The sequence below is a fragment of the Fundulus heteroclitus genome, chromosome 19 (genome assembly GCF_011125445.2).
Source record: "Fundulus heteroclitus isolate FHET01 chromosome 19, MU-UCD_Fhet_4.1, whole genome shotgun sequence".
NCBI lineage: Eukaryota > Metazoa > Chordata > Actinopteri > Cyprinodontiformes > Fundulidae > Fundulus > Fundulus heteroclitus.
In genome coordinates this window covers 28,059,995-28,084,467 of record NC_046379.1, presented here as the reverse complement: position 1 = coordinate 28,084,467, position 24,473 = coordinate 28,059,995, and the positions used below count along the sequence as shown (strand labels likewise).

General features: G+C 43.2%; 1 protein-coding gene and 1 long non-coding RNA gene across 4 annotated transcripts in view; one reads left to right on the top strand and one right to left on the bottom strand.

Moving 5' to 3' along the window:
• Positions 1-8,560: 8,560 nt before the first annotated feature.
• Positions 8,561-10,016, bottom strand: LOC118566997. Of its 2 annotated transcripts, XR_004933430.1 has the most exons (4): positions 9,980-10,016; positions 9,109-9,201; positions 8,907-8,999; positions 8,561-8,808 (listed from the first exon to the last, which is right to left on the bottom strand). It is a non-coding gene; the product is annotated as an uncharacterized LOC118566997 (long non-coding RNA). The 2 variants fall into 2 exon arrangements; XR_004933429.1 differs by lacking the exon at positions 9,980-10,016 and having other exon boundaries at positions 9,109-9,368.
• A 1,139-nt stretch (positions 10,017-11,155) lies between these two features.
• atrn (attractin) overlaps positions 11,156-24,473 on the top strand; it is a 184,645-nt gene continuing 171,327 nt past the window's right edge. For both annotated transcript variants that reach the window (XM_012872128.3, XM_021321290.2), the window contains exons 1-2: positions 11,156-11,655; positions 22,354-22,437. In XM_012872128.3, the coding sequence (XP_012727582.3) occupies positions 11,405-11,655; positions 22,354-22,437 (335 nt within the window). In that variant the 5' untranslated portion in view covers positions 11,156-11,404. The remainder of the gene's footprint in view (positions 11,656-22,353; positions 22,438-24,473) is intronic.

Below are 24,473 nucleotides of genomic sequence, written 5' to 3'. Positions count from 1 at the left end.
TGCACCACTCTGCAGCCCCTACCTCTGAATGCAAAAACAACATGAAGACTTTGGAGTGGCCTGGTCAAAGTCCTGACCTGAATCCTACTGAGATACTGTGGCCTGACCTTAAAAAGGCAGTTCATGCCTGCATATCTGGAATGTATTGTCTCTAAACTCCCCAGTCCCACTCCCACCATCATCACTGCAATCTACCACACCCAGAAAAGCCACACAATGACTTTCTAAAGGATTTTGTTATTTTATTCACTCACTTTTCCATTCTCTCTCCACATGTAATTTTAGTGGGCGACTTCAATATGCATGTGAAGAATGATAATCTTCCCCTCACCAGAGACTTTTTATTTTACCTGCAAAGTTTTGGATTTAATTAATTTTCTGACTTTTCCACTCACATCAAAAGTCCTATACTCTGGATGTAATCTGCTGTTCTGGTCTTGCTCCTTTCAGCTGCTCTGCTGATGAACTTCAGATACAGACCATTTCCTTCCTCTCATTTAACAATTCCCTCCACATCCCTACAACCGTAACACAACGCCTCATCTCGGTCCATAATATTGAAATATTGATGCATTCTCTTCTTACGTTTGCAAAACTCTAATCCCTGTTTTTTCTTCCACCCCAGATGAGCTATCTTCTCTGTATACAGATGGCATAAACTATCTTCTGAAGCATCTTGCTCTAGTAAAAACCCAAACTGTTATCTTTTCCTGTATTTCCCCCTGATTTCCCCTGAACTTTGCACATGAAGACAAAAGTTTGACAATTTAAAAGCTTGTTGTAGAAATCTGGCCTCACCATTCAAAGAGAAATGTATAAAACTCATTTATCACATCATTAGAAAAGAAATGGCCCAAACTAAATCAAATTACTCTTCTGGTTTGTTCTGCTCCAGTGGAGGTAACTCTAAAACATTGTTTTCCCTGCACGGCAACATTCTGCAACCTCCGCACTCACCACCTCCATCCCTTTACTCGATCGCTACCTGTAATTCCATAATGCTGTTATTTAATGAGAGTATCCACAAGATTATCCAGGGTTTATAGCGTACCCTTTCTTTTCTCTCAGCATCTGTAATTTCTTCCTATTGTCAGCCACTTTCCAGTTTTCCACCCCCGAACATTTCAGAAAGCGCAGACCTCTTCAGTGAATCTGAACAATACAATCCTGCTTGATCCTAAGTCTCCTTTCTTTCATAACTGCTATAATTCACTTCTTCCTCACTACATGAATTGCTCCGACCCTCCATAGCACCGCAGTTATCACCCCTATACAAAATAATAATAATAATCTGGGTCAGATCCTAACAATTACAATAATCTCCACACCATTTCCAATTTACCTTTCATCTCTCAAATACTTGAAAAAACCCATTGCTATTCAACTCCACTCCTACTCTTCATGAATTTACCATTCTTCACCTGGGCAACATTTTCCATAATTTTAACATTCATTTCCATTGCTACGCAGATGACAACCAGCTCTACTTCAGTAAACCCAACTCTATACTCCCACCCTCTTCCCTCACCTTCTGCTTGTCTCATATAAAATTGTGGCTCACTTAAGACTTCCTAAAATTAAACGGTGATTAAATTTAGCTCCTTCTTGTAGGAACAAAACCAGTATTATCCATGACAGGCTGGTTCTCTCTCCCCATTGAGAGCTACATAGTCTCCCACTCACTGCATGCTAGGTAAGTCTGGGTGTCATCCTTGTTAGCTCCATGTTTCACCTCTCACATTAATAACTTCACCCTGTCTGGATATTTTCATCTAGGTAACTGTAATTATCTCTGTCCCTCCCTTCCCCCTCACTCTCCCTCAATCCTTTTTTTCACGACCCCGTCACCTCCCACATTGATTAATGTACATCTCGTCTATCTTTTAAATTCTTTTTTATGTTTTTTTTTTTTTTTTTTGCAGCACTAGTGGCTCGTTTTTACAAAATAGGCAGACAGGAACGTTTTTTTGCCATTGTGCTTTTAGTTTTCATATGTACAGTGACCCTGAATTTTATAAAATGCATACATAAAAAACATACAATATTAGAATTGTAACTCGAAGGTGTCTGTCAAAGCAACCTGGGCTTCCATTACACCTCGGCAGAACCGCAGGCTAATCGCCTCCCACCACACATTGATGCAGTAATGAATGCAAAAGGAGGCCCAACCAAGTATTAAGTTCATAGAAATGAACAGAATGAATCTGGTGGTGAGTTGGCTCCGATGGCGGGGGAGGAAGCCGGTCCGACCGGGCAGGCCCAAACGTACTGTGAGGGTTTGCTTGGAACGTCTGGCAGAGTCCCCCACTAGATGGAGCTTTAACTCCCACCTTCGGGAGAACTTTAAACACGTCCTGAGGGAAGCGGGGGACATTGAGTCTGAATGGACCATGTTCTGCGCCTCTATTGTTGAGGCGGCTAGTCGGAGCTGTGGCCGCAAGGTTGTCGGTGCATGTCGCGGCGGCAACCCTCGAACCCGCTGGTGGACACCAGCGGTGAGGAGAAGGAGTCCTACCGGGCTTTTTTGGCCTGTGGGACTCTGCAAGCAGCTGATGTGTACCGGCAGTCGAAGCGGCAGGCGGCTCGGCTGGTCGCCGAGGCAAAAACTCAGGCGTGGGAAGAGTTCGGAGAGGCCATGGAGAAAGACTTCCGTACGGCTTCGAAGCGATTCTGGTCCACTATCCGGCGTCTCAGGAGCGGGAAGCAGTGCAGTACCAACACTGTTTACAGTGAGGGTGGTGTGCTGCTGACCTCGACTCGGGACGTCGTGTTTCGGTGGGCGGAATACTTCGAAGACCTCCTTAATCCCACCAACACGTCTTCCATTGAGGAAGCAGAACCTGAGGACTCTGGGTCGGGTTCTCCCATCTCTGGTGCTGAGGTTGCCGAGGTTGTTAAAAAGCTCCTCAGTGGCAAGGCCCCGGGGGTGGATGAGATTCGCCCTGAGTACATTAAGGCTCTGGATGTTGTGGAGCTGTGTTGGTTAACGCGGCTCTGCAGCATTGCGTGGACATCGGGGGCAGTTCCCCTGGATTGGCAGACTGGGGTGGTGGTCCCCCTATTTAAAAAGGGGGACCGGAGGGTGTGTTCCAACTACAGAGGAATCACACTCTTAAGCCTCCCTGGTAAGGTCTATTCAGGGGTTCTGGAAAGGAGGGTCCGTCGGATAGTTGAATCTCGGATTCAGGAAGAGCAGTGTGGTTTTCGTCCTGGCCGTGGAACACTGGACCAGCTCTATACCCTCAGCAGGATTCTTGAGGGGGCATGGGAGTTTGCCCAACCAGTCTACATGTGCTTTGTGGATCTGGAGAAGGCATTCGACCGTGTCCCCCGAGGGATCCTGTGGGGGGTACTCCGGGAGTATGGAATACCGGACCCTTTAATAAGGGCTGTACGACCGGTGTCAGATTCTGGTCCGCATTGCCGGCAGTAAGTCGGACTCGTTTCCAGTGAGAGTTGGACTCCGCCAAGGTTGCCCTTTGTCACCGATTCTGTTCATAACTTTTATGGACAGAATTTCTAGGCGCAGCCAAGGTGTTGAGGGAATCCGTTTTGGTGGCCTAAGGATTGCGTCTCTGCTATTCGCGGATGACGTGGTCCTATTGGCTTCATCAGGGCGTGATCTACAGCTCTCACTGGAGCAGTTCGCAGCCGAGTGCGAAGCGGCCGGGATGAAAATCAGTGCCTCCAAATCCGAGACCATGGTCTTGAACCGGAAAAGGGTAGAGTGCCTTCTCCGGGTTGGGGAGGATGTGCTGCCCCTAGTGGAGGAGTTCAAGTATCTTGGGGTCTTGTTCACGAATGAGGGGAAGATGGAGCGGGAGATCGACAGGCGGATTGGTGCAGCGTCTGCTGTGAAGTGGGCGCTGTACCGATCCGTTGTGGTGAAGAGAGAGCTGAGCCAAAAGGCGAAGCTCTCGATTTACCGGTCGATCTACGTTCCTACCCTCATCTATGGTCACGAGCTTTGGGTCGTGACCGAAAGAACGAGATCCCGGATACAAGTGGCTGAAATGAGTTTTCTCCGTAGTGTGTCTGGGCTCTCCCTTAGAGATAGGGTGAGGAGTTTAGTCATCCGGGGAGGACTCAGAGTAGAGCCGCTGCTCCTCCACGTCGAGAGGAGCCAGTTGAGGTGGCTCGGGCATCTGGTCAGGATGCCTCCTGGACGCCTCCCTGGTGAGGTGTTCCGGGCACGTCCCACCGGGAGGAGGCCCAGGGGAAGACCCAGGACACGCTGGAGGGACTATGTCTCCCGGCTGGCCTGGGAACACCTTGGGATTCCTCCTGAGGAGCTGGCCCAAGTGGCCGGGGAGAGGGACGTATAATAAATCTATGAGTTTCACTTTCTGAAACAAGTGACTAAAATATAAAAATCTTTTCATAATCTTTTTTTTTTATCTGAAATTTAAATTAATCAAGATGTACCAGTAAGTTTTTATATAAATTGCATCTGTTATATAAAAGTGATTTGAGACTACATTTGTTGTATAAATAATCTACTTTGCTTGCCAGGCTCTTCTCTTTCAATTTTGGGATGTTGGAGAAATTTCTTATATATATATATATATATATATATATATATATATATATATATATATATATATATATATATATATATATATATATATATATATATACACAGCCCAGTTTCCCATAGGACTTCTCCAGGACATCAATATTTGGGTGTAATGATCTTTTATGAAATGAAGCTGATATTCAAACCGAGTCTGATTAGTTGCAGCAGCAGGTGAAACCAATCATGGTGCATGATTGAACGGTGACTGGGAAGGGAGGAGCATGGAGTGGAAGATGATCAGTCCAAATTGTTCAACACACAAAAAAACAAAAAACAAATCATGACTTTGGTAATTGATTTAGTCTAGGAAATTTGCTCCCTAGTGGATTTTACCCTCTGATACTCGACCAAATTCATGCTAGAGTCTGTGATGAGCTAGCCAGGTCCTGCTCTTTTAAGCCCAGCAGCGCCCAATTCTGGAAGAGGAATTGAACCTTTTTTTTTTTTACAAGGTTCATTACTGTAAGTTCCCTTTTGTTAAAAAATAGCTAATGTTCTGGGAGGGTATTTAGCTCCCCAGTCCTTTCCTCCCCATCCCCAGACACCTCCCTTTGCCGTCATGCTGCCACACATGTATTACCTTGGGAGGTGGGAATGTCACTGGGGAGAGGGGAGGATTTCCCAGCCCCGCTGTCATGTGATGTCCTTGGCCCCAATTTTACTGTACAGCTTGGACACTTTCATTTATAACATTTTCACGACACACATACCGTATGTAGGGCCCGGTGTGAGGGACCTGGGGGTCCGCTGGGGCTGGCACTTCTGCTCTCCCCAGGAATAGGGTGTGGGGTTCTGGCATGGGTGCGCTGGGTGGTGTGCGGCCTCAGTGGGGAGGCTTTCAAGGCAAGGCAAATTTGTTTGTATTGCACATTTCAGTAAAAGGACAACACAAAAAGCTTTGTGCCATGTGGGGGAGTCATTAACGGCCAGTCAAGGCAACGGCAGGTTCGTGGCGTGGGCTCTGGTTGGCTGGCTCGTTCGGATTGTGTTGTCCCCATCTCCAGATGGATGGGCTCGTGGTCCGTCAGGGCTGGGATCAGGGCAGGTGGTTGGGGAGTGGTAGTATGGATAAGGTATGCCCAGTTTGGGTGGGTCCTCACCCCTGCTCTGGTGTAGCTAGCTGCCGGCGGAGCACACATGCTTGTTCTGCAGCACCTAAGGGATTTGGCGCTGTGACTGCTAGGGTATTTTCTGGGGCTCTCCTCTGCTTGTACCTGTGATGGCGGGGGCAGCTATCCATGTGTTGGTCCTTCTTGGGCCCCATGTGCTCTGGGGACCCTTTCAGGCGTCTGGGACTTTCGTCTCCCCAATGTCTGCCTTGGCGCTCTGGGGGGGTCTTTGGCTCCTCTCAATCACTAGTCAGCATTTTTCTTACGTTTTTCTTACAAGCCAGTTTACCAGTTTAATGCTGATCAGAAACATATTGTAAACAATCACAACACCAACATAAAAATTAGCTCCTCTCTGTCAGCATTCATTTCCCTCCCCTGCAAGGACAAATCTATAACAATGGTACCACATGGGACCCCTGCGCCGGACCCAAAAACTCAATTTTGCCATGCACACAGAAACATAAAAATAGAATTTTCAGAAATAATAATAATAATTTTTTGTGATTACCCCCCCCCCCCCCCCCCCCACCCACCCAGATATCCGACTACATGTGGACTAGGCCAGAGTTACCGTGGTGTGGCTCTTGTCCAACTCATTTGTGTTTGATGCCCAATGTGCAGGATGAAGAGTATGTAAAATTAAGTATTCGCCATAAACAGTCCTGGTGCCATAGTTACACGCTTCTGAGTGCAATTTTTGTGTTCCTCAAAATTAGGCCATAAATTACCATTGAGATAATTGAGTTTTGATGTTTGTTAATCCATTTAGAATCGTCCATTTAAATCTCGATGAATCAAAACGCAGATTTCATTCCCTACTCCAATTAATAATTAAGAAGTCTTACATTATGGTATCTTGTGACAGACCCAGGGTGTGATGTAAAACCTCTGTTTTTGAAGATTTTTGGCCTTAAAATACTAACTTTGAACACGTTAAATTAAGGAAGTTCGAGGATCTACAATCTGTTGTATGTTCATAAAAATGGAGAGATTAGACTTAGACTTAGACAAACTTTATTGTCATTTTGTATGTTCTATGTATGATACTGTGCCTTTTCTGGTTTTATTAAAAACCAGACAACTACAAAACTACAAAAACTTTCCTTTTTGTAGGAAAGTTTAAAAAATTATTTTGACATCAAATCTGACTAAAGCCATAAACAGAGCCGGCCCGAGCCTCTTGGGGGCCCTAAGCAGAATTTGATTTGGGGGCCCCCCTCCCACCATGCAGAATCACCTATACTAGCACATTACTGACACAAATGTCACACTATAATGTTATAGAGCATATTATAAATGAATACACTACGGTAATGTATTAATACAAAATAAATAAATAAACAATACTTACAATACTTTCTTTTATTAAACCTTTTGAATACAAACATTAAATAAATTATTTGCAAAATGTGCATTAAATGTGCAATATTTTAAATAAACCAAAATAAACAAACAATAATATAGTCAAAAATAGAATGTTACAAAAACAGATACTTAAATAAGGAAAGCAAACATAAGAATAGCAAGGGTTCAACAATGAATTGTACAGCAATGCCTCAAAATCGTTCCTTCCTAGCTTTTCTGGATGCAGTCACTGGTGACATCATTGTATGGTAGTGCTTGGCCAACTTTGTTATTAATACTAATGACTGCAAGTCCACTTAGTCTTTCCTGGGCCATTGATGATCTCAAATATGATTTTATTAATTTGAGCTTGGAAAAGCTCCTCTCTGCTGAGGCAACTGTCACAGGCAGAGTGCAGGCTATCCTGAGAGCTACCCAAAGATTTGGGTAAAGCTCAAACATCTCATTTTGTGAGAGATATGTGAGAAGCTCAAAGGCAGTCTTCATAGTTTGATGAAGTTCAGGAAGACTCTCTATCTCTAATGCCAGTGCGCTACCATCAATATCAGCCTCCTCTCCACAAGAGAGTTTTTCCACAAGAAGCTCACATTGACTTTTTGATCAAGCTCCCTAAAATTGAACAGCACCCCAAAGTTATCTTTAACCTCACTTAAAGATGTAAATCTATCCTCCAATGACTGAATGCTACAATCCACTATAGCATTAAAAAATGACACTTCAAGCCTCTTGAAGTGTCATTTTTTTCGTCATAATGTTCAATTCCTCAAGCCTGTTAAGGATTAGATTGGACAAACCCAGGCCAGTGGATTCTGGAGCTATCAGAAATCCTAAAAAGTGCTCTTTTATTTCTGGTGTTGTGCCCAGAGTGACTGTGCGCACCACAACAGACATTTGTTCATGGTGACTAACATCAGGTGTACAGTGTAAAATTATTGAATAATTTTTGCAGTCCTTGATTTCTGCCCCCATTACCTCAATTATTTTGTCACTGACACACTCTATCAGCTCATTCTGGATAGTCTTACCCAGGTACGTGTTGTGCTGCATTCCACAATCAATTCGTCTGATGTGATCTTTTAACACCGTGTCAAATTTTGCCATCAGTTCCACCTCTTTAAGGAAGTTCCCATTGTTGGCCTGATGCAAAGTATCAACTGACCCCCTGAGTGCAAGATTTCTCTCTGCCAAAGATTGAATGATACTAATCAAACGGATGAGAACATCTTTCCAACGATTTCTTTCTGCATCCAAAAGGGCCATTTCTGTTGCATCAATAGTCTTCTGCTTAGAAAGACGGAGGGCAAAGTCTTTCCACTTCACCATATTATTGCAATGATCTTGACTATTTTCATGCTGTTTCAGCAAAGCACCTACATTTACCCAATCACGCAGTCCCTCTGTTGACAGCTTTGTGGACTTGAGAATAATTTGAGAATAATTTGTAACAGAAGCAGTAAACTGCATCACTTTTCTTTGAATAAATTAGCCAGCTTCGCTTGATTTTTTCCCCATTAACTAATTGTCTGTATGTATAGTGGTAGTGAAAGCTTCGTCCATCTGATTTCTTGGGGAATGTAGAGGTGTCACTGATTGGCACTGGCCCTCTTCTTACCAGTTCAGTCCTTTCTAAGTCTGAGAGGAATGCTGACCATTCAACTGGGTCAATTGGAGGAGCTGTTGATCTATCTTGATAGCTGGAGCTTGTTGAGGCAGTGGATGGTAAATCTATAGCAGTGGGTGCAGATGTAGAAGGACCTGTAGGGACATTAGATTTAATAAAAAAGAATAAAATAACATAGCAGAAAATTTTATTGTAAAGCCAACACAAAACAAAAACTTTTAGATTAACAGACCTGTCATGCCGGCTGATTTTGAAATCAACGCATCGGTGAATGTAGGTGCTTGTAACTGCTCCTCGCTTTTAATCGCTTGTGCAGCGGATGAACCTGCAATGATAAAACAAACAAACAAAAAATAAAGAAATAAATAAAAAGCTAAATGTTTCATGTCATATTAACAGGCTATGTAACCATTTGCCATCAAAAAAACCCTCACCTGCTGCATCATCAGCTGTGGAGGCACTGACACTAGTTGAAACATTAGGGGAAGGTAAAGTTGGTTGTTCTCCAAAGTACTTCAACAGTGTTCCTGGAAAAAATAGCATTGAATAATGCATAGTTTATTGAGTAGAATGAGTTTATTTTCCCATCTTGCACCACAAGAAACTCCACACCTAACAATTCATATTTATTGGCAAATGAGGCATAATTGCCATATGGGGAAAACTTAACATGGTGATCTACTGCAGCCTAAATACGAGGAAATCACTGCGTCATCACTCACCACCATATTAATAAAACTGCAGTCTATTTTCATTTTTGGTGTATTTTCTAATAAAGATAAATACCATCTCCCACCAAAGATCTTAGAGCAGAGAGGCTCTCTGCACGTGTTTTGTCTATGAAGGTAGTAGATTCACTTCAACACAAACAGCAATGCTAGCTAAGCTGGCATCTGTGTTTTCTCCAACTTAAACCGATATCTATCCATCCATCCATTTTCTTCCGCCTATACGGAGTCGGGTCGCGGGAGTTGCAGCTTCGATAGTGAAGCCCAGACGTCCCTCTCCTCCGGGGGAATCCCAAGCAGGCGTTCCCAGGCCAGGCCAGCCGAGAAACATAGTCTCCCTCGCCGATATGTACCAATACATGAAATACACACCTACCTAGATAAATGTATATTAATAACGGGTAATATTTCACTGTTAATGGTGGGGATTTCGCTCTGGTGATGGATGGCTGATAAATATCACGACATGAGTTATGAGGACGAGCTAGCTGTTACCTTCAGTGACGTGAGTGCAAATTGTGCTGCTGGCTGCTGCTGAACAAAATATATCGGTCCGTAAATAATCATGCAAACATACCTTTATCTTGCTCTTTTTTCTCTTCCTCTTTCCTTTTATTTTTTCTGCACCAGAGGGATACATCCTTTTTTGTGACATGGCTTAGACTTTCCTATTAACGTGACGTGCGCGCCAGCGTGAATTGTCAATGCACGCGCGCGTACCGCGAGCCGCCAGCGCCACCACGGCTGCCGTCGCAAAGTGAATGCACATGAGCAGTTGAATCGGAATTTTTTTTATTGAAATGTTCATTTATAAATTGATACTCATTCATTTATTCATTTATATCACTTGTTTAAGTTATTTAATTGTAAAAAAAAAAAAAAAAAGATTGACCAGGGCCTGGTCAATCGTTTTTGGGGCCCCCCTGCTTGGGGCCCCCTGGCCACCAGGGGGCCCTAAGCGGCTGCTTAGTTCGCTTATGCCTCGGGGCGGCCCTGGCCATAAAACAGATGCTTAGGAAAATGTAAAATAATTGACAACCCAAATAGTCACTGTTTGCTGTAAAACATAAGACTTCCTAAAAATTAACCAGTAATTAAATTTATCACTGTTTGCTGTAAAACATCTCTAAAAAGCACAGCAGATCCCCACACTCTCCCACACTTCAGCGGTACTGTCACCATGATGATGAGATTTGGAAGTGGCTGAGAAATGTACACTTAGCTTTGACTGTCACTAAAAACAACTTGTAATAAATAATTCTGAGCATATTTCGTGATGTTATCAAATGCTTTGGTTGTTTGTACCTGTGATACTTTTTTGCTGGTTTTGCTGTTCGTTCTTTATCTCTCACTGCATCTCACTGCAGGTGTAGAAGCAGACTCCGTGGATGTTATCTTGTGCCCTCTTTTTCCTGTGCTCTATTTTTGTCACCTTTTTCTTCCTTCTGATGTTTTGCGTAACGTTATATATATATATATATATATATATATATATATATATATATATATATATATATATATATATATATATATATATATATATATATTACACAATTTCTACAAGCCTGACGTTGAGGGGTTAAGCTGAAATAGTTTTGAGGTGTTTAGTAAAGCAAGAAACAAGAAAAAAAGCAAGAAACAAGAAAAAAAAATTATTGACGTGAGATATGAGAGGAGAAACCATCGAGAGGCGGGACTGATCACCTGTTTTCAAAATAAAAGGTTCCGGTCACGGACGCTGCGGTTGCGCATTTCCGTCGTCATGACGTCACTTCTGGACGTGAATATGCGGCTCGTTGCGGCGCTGGGAAACAGACGCTGAAACGACGGAAACTAAGTAGCCAGCGAAGCCCACCTCCAGCGAGCTCCCCGCGCGCTACCTCCGGCGGAACGGTGCACGCGGGTCGATAAAAAGGATCCCCCGCAGACTGCCAGCTCCCTGGGTGGTTATCCCCCGAAGCGGCGGAGCGCCTGCTTCAAAGCAGCCATCTTTTGTGAGAGAATGTACGGGGCGCCGCGGTGGGCCTGCTCGGGCTCCGGCCCCGGCCCCGGCTCCGGCAGGAGCTTGTTGATGCTCACAACTGCGCTGCTGCTGTCGGCCGCCGTGCTGCTCTCCGGGCTGCCGGGCTTCACCGAGGCGAAGGACTGCGACAAGCCGTGCATGAACGGCCAGTGCAACACCGCCACGGGCAGCTGTGTGTGCTTCCCCGGCTGGGTTGGGGACCAATGCCAGCACTGCGGAGGGCGATTCAGGTACACCGAGCACAGAACAAAGCTGGGTTTATCCCCGGGACCGGGTCGGGACGAAGACGGGAGCTTGTTTTCTCTGACACACGTTAGAAAAGAAACACCGGTTTCCTCCTCATCCTCCTCCTACTACTACTAGGTGTGCTAAAGCAGCTCCTGTCACTACTGCACTCTGTGGCTGCGCGGCGTTTTCTGACTTCAGTGGTCAAGGGAGAGAATTGGTGTAAAAGTAACTTTGCTTTCTCTTTATAAGCAGCTGGGGTCACCTTTTTGTTTCAGTCCTTTTTTTTTGTTGTAGATTAGCAACATGTGTGACCAAATCACCTGGATACGATTAAGCACAACAACAGAGCAGCTGCCTGGAAGTGACTCTCTTGTTATGTTTGCTAAACGACACGTTTATGCAGCATCTTTTATCTAGACCGTATATCTAGAGGGCCAACAGTCGCCCAGCTTTATAACCTCGCAGCCACAAACCTCAGTGGGTGCTTTGTGGCAGCCAGAGACGGGCTGTCGCACACCTATGCCGTGCGAAGAAGTCGGTAGATTGTTTAAAAATAGCTTTTTAGCGCTTACAGAGTTGAAGGTAGTGACGTTTCTGCTCTGTCGGTGCTTTGCACGGTCACAGCTGCATGTTCAGCAGCTTTGCACATCTGGATCCTGTAGTCGTTGCTGATTCTTTCTTTGCGCGGGAGCTCCAGCTCAGTCAGATTGGACCAAGAACGTCTGTGAACATAGATGCTTAAGTACGGGCACATATTTTAAATTGGGTTCTGGTCTGGGCTTTGACTAGGCCGCTCTGAGACAGATGCTATGATCCGTCTGGCTTTATGTGCAGAGTTAATGCCTGAAAGGCGAATCCTCTTGGATCCTCTAAAAGACCCCCCCCCCTCCACCCCCCTAAGTGTGCCTGTACAGGAGGCGTGTTTTAGCCGCCTTTTACATCACTGTGGTTGTGCTTTTGAAAATGATCTGCATCACTCCATGACTGCTTCACTTAGCCCAGATCAGTGGTGATCATATTACTGACTGCTTTGGACGGGACCGTGCCGGTCTGCACATCCCACCAAGATGACTCAAAGAAGCAGCAAGGTGAAGGAGAACCTCTCTGTGGACTCTGACTTGAGCTCCAACATGGAAGCTAAATTTTCCAGAGAGGCAGTGAGCTGAGGCGTCTGCACTGCTAGATGTCTGTCCGTGTTTGGCTCTGTGCGCTGCCTCTGGACAGACATGTTTTTTTTTTTTTTTTTTTTTTTTTTTTAAGGAAACCAAGGGCGTTTATTGCTTGGTTTAATGTGTTACCTGGTGTCATGCTGTCTCAGCACAGTGCCAGCCTGTTGGGTCATAAAGTTGAACCCGCTCAGCGGCTGGACCCGGACAAGGAAGGCCGGCCGGTTGCCGGAGCCATTTGGGTTCTGGTTCTAAGGTTTGGGCTTGTCTGGATGTACTGGTTCGTCTCGGTTGCTGTGGCAAAAGATAAAAACGAGAGAGTCGTCGCAGGACAGCGTCACAGACTGGCCCGCTGTGGTACACAGGACTCTACAGAGAGCCAGTTGTTGGCGTGAAACTTTGGGTTTTTAAGTAGTATTTACTCTTTTTGAATCTTATTGCATATTTCTGCGCACAGACGTATTATAGACTCAGAAGCAGTTTCATGGTCAGTCTCCCATCAACAGTTTTTGTAAAGCCCTAACCTCCTGATGGCGACCGTAGCCGCTATAAATGACAGAATGTTTTTTTTTTTTTTTTTTTTTTTTTTCTATTTTCTGCATTCATTAACTGTCAAAACGATAAAAAGTTGTCGGGAAAACAAATCAATGATTTTTCTCAAAAGCAGACCAAAGCTGTCAAATTCCCCCGTTGTGGGACAATAAATGAAATCTCATCTTAAATCATCGAATATCTACAGATATAATGAAATTCCACAGGTTATGGGGCAGAATTATTTTAATGTGTTAACAAGTCTAACAAAGTCGTTCATGCATTATCTGAGTTGTTTACCTGTAATTTCTTTTGTACCCCTACAAATTTCCAAGCTTCTACTTGACTGTTGCTAAATAAACAGCTTTATACAAGAGTCTAATATTGCCTTTCTGTAGCGATCGATCAATGATTGTTAAAAGGAAGACTAGCTGGGACATTAGTGTCCGAGAGAGCAGTCAGTGTTACACAGCTCTGCGCTCCAACAGGATTTCACTGGTATCTCCAAACAAACATGACAGGATTTTTGTTTGTTCTGTTCGGCGGTGAGATTTTCCAAGTTCCCAACTGGAAACATGTGATCGACCGCTGAAGTCGCACTTCTGACTTGGAGAGTCCGAGCCTGCTGACTGCCGCCAGTTTAATATTCCTTATGGTAAACATGTAAAACTGAGATGCATGTAGGCTTTGACAGCTCTTCTGATGGTTTGTGTTAACAATAGACTAGAGCCTTACCTAGAGCGGTTTATTCTCTTCTTTTAAACATGTTCCTCTATTATGGATGATTTTAAAATGGAAAGTAATCCGCTGTCATACGCTTTTATTGGCGTTTGTGTTCAACACCAAAAAACAGCTGGTTAACCGCGCTTTATCTTTGTCTTTATCGTCTCATGTTGGTGTTTAGCACCATCAGCGATCAGCTTCCTGTTTTCTTCTGTAGAAGGTTTTTACATTTCTGTTTCCGATGACTTAAATTTCCTCTCACTGTTGATTTAAAATGAATAACTGAGTCACTCGGTGTCGTCATCCACACTGCAGAGGGTTGTCCTTACAGTGAGCTTGGGTACTGGGATCACTGTTTTGAAAAAAAAAAGATTAGCTTGTTTTTTTTTTTCTTTTCCCTAGCTTCTGGCTGGCTGATCAGCATCTGTCAGTCATGGTCATCAGTTCATTTTTCATCTGCAATCTTAACCATCCGACGTACCATTAATAATGCTTAGTTAACTATACTTCAAAAATAGTTTTTCCCAGAGCGTGGCCCAGTTTACCAAATTAAAGGAACCGGGACGGGAAAGTCTGAAAGTGATGCTCATTGGCTCTGAAATCGGGTTTCACATCTCTTCTAAAATCCTGATTGGTGCTCTGCAGCGGAGAGTCAAACAAAACGACCCCCTCGGTCTCGTTCAGAAACTCTGTTTGCTGCTTGGATTCAGATGGCTTCCTGTGCTGCTTTTATTAGTTTTACTCCAAGTTGTAGCCATAATTATCACTTGCAATGTTGATGCCCAAAGGCTGAGCAGATTAAATTATAGATCATGGCAACAAAAGTTGGCTTTATCCTTCTTGGTTCAAAAACACTCCTAGGGGCAACCAATAGCGTTTTTATTAGCATGAGATGATTTTGTAAAGACTACCGTTTTAGTGGGATTGTGTTCTGGAGTCGTCTTTTTTTCTTTCTTTTTTTTGCAGAGGGACAGATTTGTGAATAAGTTCCTTGTCTGTGCAACATAGAGCCAGTGTAAGCCCCTGACGCGTGGTTACGTAGGGACAGCAGCACTGATTCTTTAGCCTTCTAATTCTATTAATGTGGAACTGTGCAGCACCAGGAGCGGGAAAAGGTCTGGTGTTCATCGTTATCGTTATTGCCGTTCACAATTGATGAAAATGCCGTTTTTGTTGTAGGATTTTAGGATAGATTTCAGGTAGCCTAGCACAGCTTTGGGACGATTACGTGATTGTGGTTCCAACCGGCCATGATGACGGAGAGCTTTAGGGTTGGAATGATGCTAAAATTTCCAACTCTATCGATAACCAGGAAAATATTCGATACTTGATACCATTTTCAATTCCACGGGTATAAAAAAAAAAGACAAATAATTAAAGGCATAAAAATATTTTAATGTGAAAAACTCACCTTTTTCAATCTCAACAATATTACTGATGCTTGTTAAATACGTGTGCAAATAAATGCTAAATATAACACATGCCTAGTAGCATGGTAGCCACAGCTAATCATGCAACTTTAATTATTAATAGTTTTTAATATGTATTAAATTAAATTATGAATTGCGACTTTAATTTATGAACCTGTTGGAATTCGTCATGACGGTCCTTGAGATGTTTGGCCAGTTTTGTTGAGCTGCTTGACTTCGTTGCTGTCAATATCTCTGGGTTTCCCTTCTGCATTTGCCTCGTATGCAAAATATTTAGAATCGATACCATGCCAAGTTAGTATTGTATCCGGATAGAGCGTTTGAGTATCCATGCTTTTCAGACTGTCGATATTCTTGACAACCCTAGTAGGCTTTCTCCAGATGGGGATGTAAGTCTATAAGTATTAACTTAATTACTAGTTTACATGTATAAACTTTTATCCATTACCTACCACCTCCATTACCATTTGCTACTTGATCTGGCAATCCGGTGGTCCAAGGAGGGACCCTCTACACAGAGCGTGGAGGTTTGGTTCAAAGCGCTCTGTATCGGCTTTACTTTAGCGGCTAAAGGTTAGCACAGGCATTCATATCCTGTACGGTCTAAAGACATTTTCATCTTTTTCCTCTATGAATAACAAAGTTGAAGAGTTGCTAAAATAGCTTCCTATTTAAAATGGTTTTTAACGTGGCTGAATCATAGAACTATAAACAGGGTTCCCACCGTCTGGAACAGATTGATCCAAGTAGTTTCGAGGCCTCCAACTATGGAAAAAGAACTTGTAACGCAAAAAAATACCTGCATTTCAAGGCTTACCCCTCTGACATGTGGAGCCACCTATCATGTATAAAATGTATAAATATTAATCGATAAAAGGTTTGTCCCTATGTCTGTAAGACTACCTCATTTCTTTTTACTTCTTTTACCATTTCTACTATAATGAGATGTTCCTTTCAATGCAAAATCAAATAACAATTTTAATGGATTTCTAATGGAGAGCAACCAAACAAAAATTGTTTTCACTGTTCATTGATTTAGGTGTGTGTGTGTGTGTGTTTTTTTTTTTTTTAAGGACATCCTGAGAGGTCATTCTAACAAGCGATGCTTCAATCAGCAGCGAGCAGAAGTGGCTGGCTTCAGCCTTACCAGTGTTGTGACTGGCAGGGCAGGCACTCAGATTTGAGTTTATTTTTGGGTCACTTAACACACCAGTGCTGAGCGGCACTAGTCACATCCCGTAGAAGCTTTTGCTGAATGGAGAAAACTTTTTAAGTGTACAAAGTTGTTAGTGAAATAATACTGTAAAAGGAAACTATATTTTCTGAAGTATATTTGCCAAAATGGCTTTTTAAAAGATACAAAAAAAATCTGTCCACTTGTTTTTTTTTTTTTTTTTTTTTTTACAATTCGTTTTTTATTTTCTGTTAATTAAAAAAAAAAACTTATTATCACAAAATTAATAATAAATGGATTTCCACTTTAAAGTATCAAATATATGCATAAGCTCTCATCGACACATCCACAAGCTCCTAGGGGGTTTTCCCACAGCAGTTTGGAGGAAAACTTCTGTAACCTTTTCTTAACCATCCATTTTTTAACACTATCCCTTGTGGGGTCACGAGGGGTGCTGGTACCTATCTCCAGCATTTCAATGGATGAGAGGTGGGGTACACCATGGACAGGTCGCCAATCTATCGCTGGGAAACACAGAGACAGACAGGAGAAACAACCATTCACACACACACTCACACCTAAGGACAATTTAGAGAGAATTAACCTAACAGTCATGTTTTTGGTCTGTGGGAGGAAGCCGGAGTACCCGGAGAGAACCCACGCATGCACAGGGAGAACATGCTAACTCCATGCAGAAAGACCCAGGGCAAGGGTAGGACTTGAACCGAGGACCTTCTTGCTGCATGGCAACAGCGCCACTGTGCAGCCCTCTTTTCTTAACTAGTTTAAGTTAAATAAGATGCAGTCATAAAAATGTGTTGATTAAAAACGCAGTGCTGCAATGATTATAGGCCTTCTTGCAGATGTTGCCGTTTTTGTGTTGTCACCTTTTTAGTGTTTCAGATCATCAACCAAACAAGCTTTTGGTAACTTTTTCACTGAGTAAATGCAAAAAGGCCATCCTTAAAGAATGACTTCAAAACAAAGTTGGTGGCCAGACTAATAACTGGCCATGCTGCCATTTATGCTATCTGATGTCACTGGGGAGGAATTTTGTCCCACTCTTCTTCGAGTAGAATTGTTTAATTCAAGCAAGATGTTGACGGTTATGCCACGCCATCCCCAGGCTTCCCTGAGCCTTTCCAAACCTTTTTGCTTTATCTACACCGCTGGTGTTCTTCAGATCATTGTGCGTATTCAGGAATTCAGAGGCGAATGCTTGAACTTAAGGTCACAAAGTCACAGGTGGATATTCTTCTCCAGGATTTTCCGCCACAGAGAATGTCTGTCTGGTTCCAGTTGTCCAGACCCTAGAGGAGCAAAGCGGCCCCAGACCATCACACTACTGCCCCCATGTTTGACAGTCTTCATAATGTTCTCTTTCTCACATGCTGTCAGCTTTACACACACGTAAAGGGTAATGCTCCTTCTAAAACGTTCCACTTATTTCTAAACTGTCCAGAGAATATTTTCCCCAAAGTTTTGGGAATAGACAGATTTTTTTTTTTTTTTGGAAAACCTTGGACGGACCGTTTTGATCATCTTATCAGCAGTGGTTTTTGCTTGTTCTTGGTAGCGACCTCCTGGACGATTTGCCCATGCGTCAATCTCCCAAATCCTGGTCTTGTTTCTTTCTTCCTCATATTCTCATAAACTTGTAAGACGGTTTACTTCTTGCCATTTTTAAAGTGTACGTTGAGAGCAGCGGAGCTACAACGGATGGCTGAAACCGAAGCGAACTCGATACATAAACTCTAGAAGTGAGCACGCGCAGCCAGCAAATGGAAACTTAACAAGGAACGATCAGGGACACTGGCGTTAGGCGAACGCGTCACAAAGACAGGCATGTGGGAAAACCAATAGATAAGATAATATCCCTGGAACTCAAAGCCGGAATATCGCACTATACCCTTTTAAGGTATAGTGCAAACTGTATGGCATCATCAAATATTACTGTATTAAAAAGTGGGGAAAAATAATGAAAAATTGCTTTTCCGGGTCCTGTATTCATGTCTGTAATTTCAAATTCTCATCTCAATCATCATCAACTAATATTAGAGGAGCCAGACACTCGTGGTTGAACTTGTTGTTTTTGCCTCCAGCCTGTGCGGCTGAACTGGGCCGTTGTCTCTTATGAGCGAGGCTTGATGTTTGCTCTGCTCTCATGCTTGCAACACTTTGTCATTTATAGACCACTTGTCCGTGCTGCGGGGAGCCCGCTCTCGTCAGAACAGGCTGTCGTTTTAGCATCTGTCTAAATATTTGCTTTTACTTGTATCCGTCTCCTGCTACAGTATAGAAATGTGCTTTGCTAGCTCTTCAGTTCCGCACATATTCTACGTTTGGTACGTTAGACGGTCGCTTTGCCTTGCTGCGTAGGGATTATTAAACTTCTGGTGAATTTCAATGATAGTTTATCGCTGCATGGTATTTACTCACTGGTATACTGTCCCATTTGTTAGAGATGGCAGCAGCTGGTTACCAGAAGTGTCCAATTTTTAGTTTGATCTGACAGATAGCCGGGGGTTCAAAAATGTTCTGATCGGTGACTGGACCTCGCATAAGCGGTGTCAGGCCAGGCTAACCAAAGCAGTTTTTAATACGGAAGTTGTTACTGCAAGAAGCTTAAAAATAGAATAGATTATCAAAGTTTGTTGTTCCTCAGTGGGGTTATTCCGGTGTGTCAGCAGCAATGGGAAAGGCAAATGGAAGCGTGCAGATGAGCACAAAGGTATAAATAAAGAAGCAGAGAATGGTTACAAGATGATGTGAAATATAATCATCTCCAATTTAGCTTTTGACACCACAGGTCATAGCTTACAAATATTTCTCAGCTGAATAAAAAGTTGGCCTCCCAGTGACATGGCAGAATCAAAAATGGCACCACGGTTTCTGAGGTTTGGTTTGACAGAAGAGGCTGATACACCCAAATATTGCTTGATTTCAGTTATTCTGTTCTCTAACAGAATAACTGGGGGGCAGTAATTAGGGTTTGTCTTATCAGAACTCCCCTCACAGAGCCTCTGTTTGATACTAACAAAGTTTATCAAGGACAGCTGTAAATACTCAGTGGGCTTAAAAGAACAGTACAGCTGAATATCATCAGCATAGAAGTGATAAGACGCATCAGATTACTGTGCTAACAGCCGGGATGGAGACATTAAGTTTGAGCTTTTAGGGGTGCTTGAAATCAAAATTAGGGATGGTAGGTTAACATTTGGAAATTGTCTGCAGACTTGAGGAGCTCTACTGTTTGATTTTTATTTTTTCATTGATTTTTACACTTCTTAAAACCATAATTGTGTTTTTGAACAGTTGAAGGCAAACTTTTTTTGGTAATGAGCCGCTTTCATTTGAAGCAAATATTTTGGGATCCACAATTTGTTGTTTTGTTGTTACACTTTACTGAAATGACTCCTTGTGTAATTGTGCTATATTGCTTATTTGAATTAATGATTAACCATTGCCTGATAACATTTAGATTAAAAGAAATGAGTGGTCTGAATCCGTACCTGCAGAGCTATATAAAGATCCTTCCCTTCAGCTGTTTGTTGCATTCACGTTCACAGCATGTGAAAGGTGCTCTTCTTATTTTTCAGAAACGTTTACTACCATATGGTTGGAAAAGGTCACAATGCTTCGATTGTGCTGACACTTGCGTATTCAAAAGCTGGATTTATGGGATGCCTGGAGAAACATTGAGTTTAATTCGGGGCTTTGGTTTGTAATGCCGTTAGGGTTCATCTGCGGTACAGACTTCTTGAAGCTTTTGACGTTCCGGACAAAAGCAAATGAGATGATTCAATTTCCAAATCCATATTCAATTTTGGATGCTTACGGCCGCGGAAAGACGAGATCTTGTCCGAGTAAATGAAGGTCACACTAACATTCCTCTAATTATGCTCAGCAGGAATGGTTGGGGGCTCGTTTGTCGTAACCCTAATTTAACTTTGGTTCCTGAACTTCAGCTTGACCTTTTGAACTGACATTGAACAAAGATTTGTATGACTAAGATTTTCGCCTGTTGTGCAAGTTTGATTTAGACACTTAAAACATTTTGTATATAAGCTCGGATTAGGAGTGTCCACCATTAGCAAAGTGGTATTACATTAATACTGTTTAATGTGAACACAGCGTTTTTGCCAGTTTCTATGAATCCATTTTTTTATTTTTTTATTGCAATGAAAGTTGTGATCTGGTGTCGTGCACACCGACCTCCAAACAATGTCTGGATTGTTTTGGGGTTTTTTTTGTCCCATTGACAGCAGCACAAACAATAATAAAGCAGCATTTCTTTTAGTTTCTCTGAATGTGACAAAAGAAGCAATTTTTCTGTCATTTTTTCATTTTATTTTTGCTGGTTAGTACTAACCTGTGTATTCTAGAAGTGGTTATTTGAACAATGCTGATGAAGCACCATGCTCGCTGTTGGTGGCACGTTGGGATCAGGAGCGCCAGAAGCCTGTTTCCCTCTGAAGGAGCTCAGCCTGTCTGCTAACTGAGAGTCCCCACATGCCCTGCAGAGCTGCGATTACCGAGCCGCTGTGCTCGTTGACCAACTGCTGAACCCTCAGACTCAGACATCTTTACCTGCTCTTTAAAAAGCAATTAGTAGGCTGCGTACCTGGGATCTGCCCGCTGTGGGGAACACCAGGAGGAATGGGTTTGCTCGGGCCTATTTAGGACTTGTGAGGAGCTGGGACTTCCACCCGGCAAGCTGCAGACGCAGCACAGTAACGTTATTGCGTCACAGCGTCATATGTTCAGCATGCGAAGTTGTCATTAACTTAACAACATCTTTGCCCTTGGACTTTGAGCCTCCCAGCCCAAACAACCGCCTGCGACTGTTGATCTGTACCTCCGTGCTTTTAGGGAGGAGGGTTTGCACAAACAGGAGGTTGGCACACACTTGTTGCCTAGATACAAATAAAACAACCATGCGTCTTTCACACCATGCGTCGGGAACCTAGGGACGTGTTTTTTTTTTTTTTTTTTTGCTGTGGAGTTGGTTTATTTACCAGAAGCACGTTGTACAAGGCATGTGAAACTAAGGATAACGTGTGGTTTACTGAGGTTGGAGATGTGATCTTTGACCGACTCCTGGCTGAACAATGGAGACGTGTGCTCCGTGCGGCCGTCTCTGCTGACATCAAGCTGAGACCGTCTGGGTGCGTTAGCAGACGCGCTGTGCCCTGAGACCTACATCATTAGTGGTAGGCTCTCTCTCTCTCTCCGTCCCCGGTGTAAGTGAGCTCCCTGCTGCTGCTGTATGGCACACACAGGACGCGTAGGGCCACAACACACCATACTGTAGCATTAACGGCGTCGGTGTCTTGCCTGACATCCTGGCCTCCTATAATGTGCAGCGAGGTGTAATCATCCTCCGCCGCTCTGTTGCTGGCTCCTGCACTGAGCTGCCCGAGGAAGCGGCGACATGTGAAGCAGCAGAAGTTGGTGTTTGTCTGCACGCTCACTGACCTGCTGGCTAACTGTTACGCAACACCGCTGTTGGTTGATGCCGTATTGCAACACAGTGTTTGCATTTGGTGAATTGCAGAAATATTTTTATTTTTGGTTTTACCTGCATTATACTCAACATCTTTATTTTAATTAAAACATCTATTTGTGGATTTAAATGTCTTTTTTTTCTTGTCCTTTTCCCAATTTCTCCTTCAGGCTTACGGGACCGTCCGGTTACCTGACTGATGGCCCAGGAAACTATCAGTACAAGACCAAGTGCACCTGGCTTATAGAGGGACAGTAAGTACAGTACAAGCTCACCATCATTAGACAGACCTAAACTTCAGGCAACGCTTTGCAACAGCTACAGCGCTTTAGCAGAGTACACGTATGCTTACAGCTTTTTCAGGTTTTTGTCATATAAAGGTCATGATGTGGTTTTCCAACTCTTTCCCAAAAAGTATCTGAAAAGTGTGGCATGCATTTGTGTTCAGCTCCCCTTACTTAGTACTCAGTAGCTTAGTAGCTCAGTCCGATTGAATGAACAGCAAAAACATGATTGCAAGGCTCCACTGAGTTCACCCAAAGACAGAAAACAGAAATGCTGTAGTAAACCTTTGTTCACTCTTCACAAGTCCCCGACAGAAAAGAAAGATCCAGACGGACGTTAAGGATGGACTAAAATGTCAAGTTTTTCACACCTTTATTGTGTCTAATCTTCATCTTTATGTTGCTATCTAATCTGGAAACGGAGGAGGCGGTCAGGCTCAGGTGGGCTGCCCTGTAGGTAATAGCCGACAGAGGAAGAGAGTAGAGAGACAGAACAAGGTGAGCAAAATAACATTTCTGCTGGGCTGATTCTGTCACTTTTTAAATTCAAATGTGTCTAGTAATAACAGAGAAAAGTTGATCAATATAGTATATGAACGCTCCGTGTCTAAATTAGCAGTGCCGTACACCGTCATATCACTTCACTCACATTAATGTGGCCAAAACAACACTTTATTCAGGGTGATTGGGTTTTAGTGGATTAGAAGGCTGCGACAGACTGGCGACTTGTCCAGGGTGTACCCCGCCTCTCGCCCTTTGAAATGCTGGAGATGGGCACCAGCCCCCCTCGCGACCCCATGAGGGATAAAGCGAGTAAGAAAAATGGATGGCTGGATGGATTATAAGGCTAACAAAAATATTTTGTCACAGTCTGGGATGTGCTGTCAGCACATATCCTGGGGCATCTGGAGACATCAACCCGTACAGTGCTTCAGCGTTGCTCTAGGTCACAAGGCGGCTGCTGGGTACCTAGAACCTGCGTCCAGAACCTTCACCCCTCACTGAAGAAAGCTCTTAACTTCAGTGCCCAAGCTTCAGACACAGTGTTCCTGCAAGGGACAGACGGTGTCTTGAAGAGAATTGTAGTTGTCTTCTTTGCTTTCTGCGATCAGTCCAGACAAGTGAGTGGATGGCTTTTAAACATAAAACTCAACCTTTTTCTGATCAGTGACTGCACCATGCTAAGTGCTACCAGGACCCTGTTTCAGAAAGCTTTGTTAGTGGATATTCAGAGTAATTTCTGGGGTAAATCCTGCATACCCTGGCTTTTCTCTTTCAGAATCTGATTCTGATTCTGAAAGCTCAGAAGCCTTTACTAGTTTTTGTGCTGATGGCATTTTTTGGCCCTCATATCTGGCTGTGCAGTATTGGCCAATACTGATACCATCTGTTTGAAATTGATGTGTGTGTATTTATGAAGAACTGCATACTACTTAGGGTAGTAGAACATTGTATTGCCTACCTAGAATGGGTGACAATAGCTGAACAAACTTTTGGCTCTCAAAGGCCAAAATAGTGCAACATTCATGAAATTATAACATGTATAATAGTAGTGCAACAGTAAGAGTAAAATTACATTAATAATTGAATAATCTCTTTTAAACCCTGAGTTTCATGAACTTATATAACATGTATAATACTAGTCGGAGAGAGAAGGCTGCATTCAAGTGACATACAAACATCAAAATGGTATCGATGCCTATTTGTTGGTACTCGCCGACACCCATACCACCATTTTAGTGCTGGATCAGGGCCTCATCCGATATCGGTATCAGTGCAACACTAGCCTTTACCCTGAGTCAAATCATGAGAACAAATGCCTTTGTGAAGTAACCTTGCTCGGTAGCAGGGTTGTTTGGGCAACTCTGAGTTTTTCCTCCTTTTTAACTGAGATCTGCACAAAGATGTGTCAGAAAAGGCATGTCCTATTCTGGAGGAGCTTGTACGCTGGAGCACAAATACTCCACAGAAATCTGTCAGGAGAGGCTGATCAGACCACGATTAAA